The sequence below is a fragment of the Mustela nigripes genome, chromosome 15, assembly GCF_022355385.1.
Source record: "Mustela nigripes isolate SB6536 chromosome 15, MUSNIG.SB6536, whole genome shotgun sequence".
In the NCBI taxonomy this organism is placed as follows: Eukaryota; Metazoa; Chordata; class Mammalia; order Carnivora; family Mustelidae; genus Mustela; species Mustela nigripes.
This window is the reverse complement of record NC_081571.1, coordinates 10,577,380-10,585,847: the sequence shown is the minus strand read 5'-3', so window position 1 is coordinate 10,585,847 and position 8,468 is coordinate 10,577,380. Positions and strand designations below refer to the sequence as shown.

The window sequence follows — 8,468 nt, the reverse complement described above, 5'->3', positions numbered from 1 at the left end:
GGAGCCCGATGTGGGACTCGATCCCAGGACGCTGGGATCATGACCCGAGCCAAAGGCAGCTGCTTAACCAACTGAGCCACCCAGGCATCCCCCTGTTCTGCTTTCTATCATCATGGATTTGGGACGGGTTCTATAAAAAAGTACATTTTCTTTTGGCCAAGAGGTACTCTATCATGAATGATACGACTTGGGTCCCCTCTTCCCGCTGCCAAAAAAGCAAAGCACATTAAATGTTGTTTAATACTTTTGAATTAGAGAATCTTTTCCTTGCCAGTTTGTTGTGGTGAGTAATTCAGTTAGATCATATTATAACCTACATTAAGCTCTTTTCTTAGCATTCCATATAAACAATACAGAAAAATATGACAGATTGACCTTTATTTCTCAGGTACTGCTGTGAGTTAGAGAAAAATGTGGTGGGATAAGTTATTGAGAACTGATGTGATTTTATCCTCGGTATTACTCTGATGAAATCCTGATATTGTTGCTTAATGCCAATAGGCGAATTCTGTAAAGAAACTATGTAAACATCTTTAGAATCCTTAAAAACCTTATTTATCTGCACTGTCCGGGGGGGGGGGGAGGCAAAAAGCAGAAACTCTTGAACGGTCCTGGCAGTGGCTTGTGATGTTCTTTTGATTTTCTCCAGTAGGGTTTTTTGGGTTTTTTTGTTTTTTGTTTTTAAATCAGATCATTTGTTTTATGGCGCCTAAAGGAACTTTCTCCCATCATACTCCTCTTGGGCATGGTAGATTTTCAGAAGTCTCTCTACTTTTCTGTGATTGCCATATGGGTATTTGAGATGTTCCATTCTCTGTGGCTCTGCCTCTGTTTTTCTGTTTTCCTCGCAACCCTCTCACTTGAATGTACCTCAGTAGTTAGTGTACTTCTGGATTATTTTATTCAGGGATCAGTATTTGGGCTCCTTGATAGTCTATTTATTTATTTATTTATTTATTTAGAGAGCTCACAAGTAGGCAGAGAGACAGGCAGAGAGAGAGGGGGGAAGCAGGCTCCCCGCTGAGCAGAGAGCCCGATGCTGGGCTCGATCCTGGGACCCTGAGACCATGACCTGAGCCGAAGGCAGAAGCATTAACCCACTGAGCCACCCAGGCGCCCTGGGCTCCCTAATGGTCCTGATGGGAATTCTGCTCTGTTTGTTCACTGCTTCCACTCTCCTAGGAGGCAGGGGTTTGGGCTGGTGTTCCTCTGTTAAGATAAACAGGGCCTTTCCTAATCTTTTCATCGCCTTTCCTCTCCAAGATAAAGCATTCATCAAGGTGAAACATCGAAAACAGCACGTGCTGGAGACCACAGCGGGCAAGCGGTCCTACAGGCTCTCTGCGAAAGTGAAGGCGTTTCCCTCACCAGAGGTTCTATGGTAGGACCGTAATTATTTTCCTATCAGTTTGAGATATGCTTTGTGAGTAGGAAGATGCAGGAGCCCAATGATGGGAATCCCTGAGAAAATATCAAGAGAAGTGTCCCCAGACCCCGGTGGAAAGCCAAGAACTGAGTTGATTTCTGGGGCTGGGAGCGAAGCAGGTAGGCAGGGCTGGAGGGGAAGGGGAGGGATGTCCCAGGATGGAGTGGGAGACAAGGTGTTTTTGAAGGCTCCCTTCAGTTCAGCCCTTCACACGCTGTGACTAAATTTCTGCATCTCTAAACTTCCCTATGATGTCAACATCCTTTGAATGGAGTATGTTGGGCAATGAGTAGGAAGCGTCTTGAATATCTAACATGCTCTATTAACCCTGAAGAAGTGGGCCCTTGTAATGAGGATAATAATTCTTTTATTATCTGAAAATAATTCTTTTATATACAGCTGGGATGAAAGTTCCAGTCTTCTTGTGAAATTAAACAAACATTAAGAGAGACAAGACTTATTCAGTTGTAGGGGTGGAGGAAAGGACCTACTTGAACTAATTAAGTTTTTTTTTTTTGGCTTGAAGTTTGCATATTCAGAACCTCCCAAAGCAGGTTCTTTTTGTGTTAGTACAACACCTGATATAAAACAATGTAATCTGTTTATAATCTGCAGTCATTTTGTTAAATCATTTTTAAATGCTAATATCTTTGGCTCAAACCATTACATTTTAAACAAAGAGTACAGTACAAAACCCATTAGGAAAACAACCTGCACAATATGGAAATGGTACTATTGTAGAATCACCTCCACCAGCCCTCATTTTGCTTACAATATCACACGATTGCAGTGTTTGTTTTCAGTTTCCTCAAATAGTTAACAGGGAGTTAAAGAGAAAATTAAACTTTGTGCTGCGCCCCTTTGTGGCGTCACGGTAGAAGAGAGGTCTTTTTTGTTGTTTTATAATGTACAAAAAGTCCAATTGTAAATTTTTCCTGTGAGTGTACATTAATTCCTTCTTTGGAACTTAGTCCAGGCTATACATTCCCTCCTTCAAAAGGGTCTGAGAGTATCCCCATCTATTAAAGAGTGCTAATTTCTTTAATAACTAAGCTGCTAGGACCTAAAACACATACACAATAAGTCCATCCATCTTTGAAAACACTGACTTGTTCATGAGAAATACAGTCAACTTTTTTTTTTTTAAGATTTTATTTATTTATTTGACAGAGAGAGATCACAAGTAGACAGAGAAGCAGGCAGAGAGAGAGAGAGGAGGAAGCAGGCTCCCTGCTGAGCAGAGAGCCTGATGCGGGACTTGATCCCAGGACCCTGGGATCATGACCTGAGCCGAAGGCAGAGGCTTAACCCACTGAGCCACCCAGGCGCCCAGAAATACAGTCAATTAAGATGACATCTGCAGTCATAACATAGAGCATAGTCATTTCAACCGCTTGGGAACCAAGACCCATTAGTGATGGGTATTTGTGTACAGGACAAGGTAATGCTTGCATGGATATGAACTAATACCATTTCCAATATTAAAACTGCCTATAGAACACAGTAAACTCCTAACAGATTAAAAAAGACCTGGCTAAAGAACTGTGCGATTTAATGAACTTAGACTTGTAGCATTAAATCTTTGAGAAGCTCTAGAAAATTTGGAGAAACTGAGGGTCACACAGACAAGCACAGAGTGGCAGAGCTGGGACAAGCATTCAGTCTCCCGGCTCTCAGTTCTGTATGCAACTGCATGATATCTAGGCATTGATTCTATATTTAAAGTTAAAAAGAATTTTTTTTTTAAGTTTTGTACCTTTTGTTTGTGAGTTTTGTGCCTTAACTGTTCTTCCTCAGGGGAAAAATCTTGATAATCTTGATTTTACTATAGCTTATGAAAGGGACAACTGGTGTGACCATTTATACAACTAATAAGAACTCCACATGAGACCACAATAGGAAAGTCTATTTTTATTTTTATCTGGAGAAGTGATCTAGTTGATCTGACTTACAATGGCCCTTGTATTGCTGATGAGGCCTCACCAAAACTGAAAAACATCTCGATGGGATCAGCCAGTGCTGCTGGGTGAATTCTTAAGTCACATGGGTACCTTAAAACCCTTGCTTTTCTTTCTCCTTTCAACGTACTTCTTCGACCTTGCCAATAAATGTGAAGTGTTTCTCCGCTTAAAAACCACACCTGGATTTACTGAAAAGTTGGTGTCTACATTTATAAAATGAATGTGGAGGACTAAAGGCTTGGAGAGTCTCAACTTGAGCTCACAAACGTAAATGACAGTGTTAGAATGATCTCTGAGAGGCTGTGGGGAATGACTTCCTGATCACTCTTCACCACAGGTTAAAAGATGGGTTCCCCGTGACTGAGAAATCTCCTCGCTATCTGGTTCATGGCTACGCATTAATTATCAAAGATGTCACTGCAGAAGATGCCGGGGATTACACGGTCTTGCTGGCCATAAAGCAGTATGGCGTGTTCCAAAACCTTACCACCACTTTAATTGTAAATGGTAAGTTTGTTGTTGTACTTTCTTCCGGTTCAGGAAAATTGGGGAACCAAAAGTCAATAGGACAAAGTCAGAGAGAACACACTTTTTTTTTTTTTTGAGAAAACACACTTTTAAGTAATGGTTTTGAAAACTGCATCTGCCTCCATTGTACCGATTTCAGGTCTGCTCATTATCTTCCATAAGCAATATGATTTTTTAAGTCATTGTGATCATGATGTACATACCATGGAATCAGTTTTTTACTGTTATCAAAACACTTCTACTTTAAAAAAAAATAAGAAATGGCCATAATGACAACAGATATGTGTTTGTTTCCCTGACATCAACACCAGGAAAATGTGGTCCTTCGTGTGGTAGCCTGGGAGAAAGTTACTGGACATCTCTTAACTTCTATCCTGTTCATCTTCCTTCCAGTGAAACCCCAGATCTATGAAAAGGCCGTGTCATCCTTTCTAGACCCGACTCTCTATCTCCTGGGCAGCAGACAAATCCTGACATGTACAATTTATGGTATCCCTCAACCTACAGTCACATGGTACTGGCGTCCCTGTAACCATAGTCATTCCAAAGCAAGGTAAGGACCATTTGTTTCAAATACTTGCTATACTTGGACTCAAGATTCTTTAAAGGACATAGATGAAGTTGACAAATGGGATATGCAGTTATCTTTGGAGCAAAGGCTTTCCCACCCAAGGGAAAAAGTAGGCAATATCTACTCTTCTTCCTTACTCATTTCTAACCATTTCATAATTTTTCTCTTTAGTTGATAGCTTTAGGAGCGCAGGGACAGAATCAAGGTCACCTTGTGAGCCTTTTTTTGAAACTCAGGTTGGAACTCCAGTCTTGTTTTCAAAGGAGAACCTCCAGACTTGGGCTAATTCAGCTGTCATGGCCTTCCCATTTCTCATTTTGTGACCATTGGATAGGATAGAAGATCTTCCCTGCCTGGGGATCACTTCCTGTTGTAGACTTTGCTCATGCTCTTTTGTTCATTTGAAATGTGCTTCCACCCGTTGGCTGCCCCCTGAGAAGTCCTTCCTTATCCTCCCAGGCTTAGCTTCTCGGCAAACTCTCCTGACTGCCTCCTTCAGACTCCTTTACCCCTCTTCAGTAGGAACCATGCCTCATTGACACCTTCTTACTTTGCTGGGTTTGCATGCATGTGTATTGTCTAAGCCCTGAGCTGATTGAGAGCACCTCTGTTATCTTCAGGGGCTGGCACACACAGTAGTAGAGGCTTACCGTGTATTTGCTGAGTGGCTGCATCCCTACCTTCTGGTCATTGTGCAGCATTTCCTTGCATCCTGTTGATGACTGAGTCCTGTTTGCTCTTTTCCCATTTTTGTTTAGTCTAGAGGAATGATGCTAAGGACAGTTCATGAGAGCTAATTCGAAGGACAGGAATAGAATCAATAAGCGCAACAGTCAGATACTATTGAGACCGCCCAAGAACAATCATTCTGCCATAGTAACTGCCTTGTTGCTTTTAACTCCACTTGTAGAATGTTGGGGAAATTTGCTATTTAAAACAAAAACAAAAACAAAATTAACTTGAGAATAAGTAAGACGACTCTAGCTTAAACAGAAGTGTCTGTTTCGGTTTCTGGATTGTTCCTGCCATTTCAACTTTCCATCTTGTGTTGTAATCTTTTGCTTAAGGTCTTTCATTCTGATAGTGAAAGCTGCTGGTGAGTCCTGGGGTTCCTGAGAAGTCACTATTTCCACACTTGTCCCAATTTCTCATGGGAACGTCATTTTCTAAGAATAGAAATAGGGAGAAATTGTAAAGCTTGAAAATCTTCTTTACCCTGTGGATGCTTACCCCAAAGGAAAGTGAGATCTACTGAGATTTTGTGTGACTTTGCTAACTTTGGGGTAGGCATCCATATTTGGGTCTCCATTCCCTTAAGACCTGGATATTTGTGCTAACTTAACATGCAAGTAAGTGAAAAATAACTAAATAATTTAAGCTATTTGGAGAAAAGTGTAAAGTTGAATTTTCAGGGAATAACATAGCCTTTTATAGCTGTTTTAAATTTTTGTTTTGACAATAGCAAATCTAAAATTTCAATTCCAGGGGCACCTGGGTGGGTCAGTCGGTTAAATATCCAACACTTGATTTTAGCTCAGGTTTTGATCTCAGTGTCGTGAGTTTGAGTCCCTTGTTGGGTTCCATGCTGGGCATTGAACCTACTTAAAAATTTTTTAAAAAATAAAAATAAAATTTCAGTTCTATTTAGGGAAGAGCTAGGAACTCTGTTAGAAAATAACAATTATGAGTGAGGGATTATCATGTTATAAAGTTGGGTTTGAATAATGCTAGTAAAATATGGTTTGGGGGATGAAGTCATTGTAAGTAAAACTTTGGAGACATTAGCTCTCTTTTTCTGATTTCTTTTTGGTACATGGGATCCTTCTCCTTGTGTCACAGAGTAAGCTTGCCAAGGTCTAGAAAAATGTCTAATTCCTCTTCTCTCAAGACTCAGAGCAGTGCCTCAGGTCTTCAGTAAATGATTTTTGACCATTGACTTATTCTCTCATCAAGGCACTTTTTTAACCAATCATAAGACATAGAAAATGCAAGCTTTAACTTTTTCAGTGATGCTTCATATGAGAAAAATATATGTTGTTGCTTGAAATTACCTGATACAAATGTGCATATCCATAAGTTTTTTTGGTTTTTTTTTTTTTCCCCCTAAGTCAGCATACCAGTTAGCCTACCTGCGTCAGGCCCAAATTCGGTGCTTGGTGGTTATATCAGTACTTTTGACTTAGAAATAGTTCAGAAATATATACAGGACCTTTGTGCTCTAGGACACAAATAGAATAATTCCACTTCACCCTGTCAGAGAGATAGAAGCTAAAATTGACAAAGAAATGGATCCTTCTTTAATTACTAGAAATTTTCAAATACATCTTTAGGTAAATGTATTTCATATACTTAACACCTAGATTCCATTGCAGATAGGAATTTCAGTGAATGACATTTGAATAAAGGAGGCTCGATTGCATGAATTTTGAGAATCTTATTTTGAGTTACATAGTGACATATTTGTTTGGTGATATCCCCATGACATGACAGTCAAAAGAGATTAAATGATTAATACATATGCATTACTCGTGAGTATATAGACTAATTCTTGGTATTTAAATTTTAGGTTCTACCTAAAGGACATATCTATTTGTGGACACAACTGAAGCACTAGGTTAGTTTTGAGGTTTAATGTGTTTAAGTAGATCAGACTTACTAATTGGTTTAATATGGCCAACTGGTTCATGTGTCTAAGTGAAAGAGGTTCAGACTTAAATTGCATAGTTTTCTGGAGTCCGGCAAATACCTAAATATATCTTAAAGCTGTCAGAACTATTGTTCAAGTAGTCCATCTTTGTGGAAATTAAGAACCATAAATAAAATGAACAGGAATTTCCTCCTGTGATATACTGCTGAGCTGTGTTTCAGCGATGCTTCTGATTCACCTAGAGTTTGTTCTTATGAAACATTAGGAATGAAAGAAAGGAGGGAAAAGAGTAGTTACTTTTCAACTCACATTCCTAATGAGCTGAGAGGAAATACAGCAGAATCTTCTCCCCTTTTGCTTTTCTGCACCTTTGGGTGGTAAAGTAGTAGGAGAGCTAGAATATTTCTTTTGAATTTTTAATAGCATTAAAATAATTCATTATTACCAAATGAAGTGGGATTTTGGATTTTTCCTCATCTTCAGCAACTAGCAAAGAATTATAAGTAGATACTCCTTAACTCATTCCAGGTCAGTGGAGGCATAACCGAGGGGGTGTGCATAAGGGCAGTTAAGCTCGGAGTACCTTTCACTCATGTGTAGTTTACAGCTTCTGTTCATGTAGAATACAGATAATTCCACGCACTTCACAGAGACAATATGAGGTTCAAATGAAGTCATGTATTTGGGAAAGGTACGGAGTGCCATTGAAATGGGCAAGGTTGTGATTGTTGCTTGCAGTGGGATAAAAATGTTTAAGGCTCCAAAACTTTTTTTTTTTTTTTTTTAAGATTTTATTTATTTGACAGAGATAGATCACAAGTAGGCAGAGAGGCAGACAGAGAGAGAGGAAGGGAGGCAGACTCCCCACTGAGCAGAGAGCCTGATGCGGGGCGGGTCTTGATCCCAAGACCCTGGGATCATGACCTGAGGCGAAGGCAGAGGCTTTAACCCACTGAGCCACCCAGGTGCCCCCCAAAACTTTTTTTTTTTTTTTAAGATTTATTTATTTATTTGACAGAGAAATCACAAGTAGGCAGAGAGGCAAGCAGAGAGAGGGGGAGGCAGGCTTCCTGCTGAGCAGAGAGCCTGATGGAGGGCTGGAGTGGAAGGCAGAGGCTTAACCCACCCAGGTGCCCTAAGGCTCCAAAACTTTTTAGAAACTTGAAAAGAATTTCTGCCTACTATAGAGCTAGTTTCACAGAATTGACAATTTTTAACTTAAGGCTTCTGAGAAATGAACACAAGTTGTGGAAAATAAAGTGTGATTTTTTCCTGTGCTTGAGAAACAGATGTAGTAGGTGTGGGCTTTAGACTCGAGGAAAATATAACACAATT

The 8,468-nt window shown here is 39.9% G+C and overlaps 1 protein-coding gene across 3 annotated transcripts in view; it reads left to right on the top strand.

The window, feature by feature from the left end:
* FLT1 (fms related receptor tyrosine kinase 1) overlaps positions 1–8,468 on the top strand; it is a 176,297-nt gene that overhangs the window by 58,284 nt on the left and 109,545 nt on the right. For all 3 annotated transcript variants that reach the window (XM_059378154.1, XM_059378155.1, XM_059378156.1), the window contains 3 exons: positions 1,264–1,381; positions 3,725–3,894; positions 4,309–4,468. In XM_059378154.1, the coding sequence (XP_059234137.1) occupies positions 1,264–1,381; positions 3,725–3,894; positions 4,309–4,468 (448 nt within the window). The remainder of the gene's footprint in view (positions 1–1,263; positions 1,382–3,724; positions 3,895–4,308; positions 4,469–8,468) is intronic.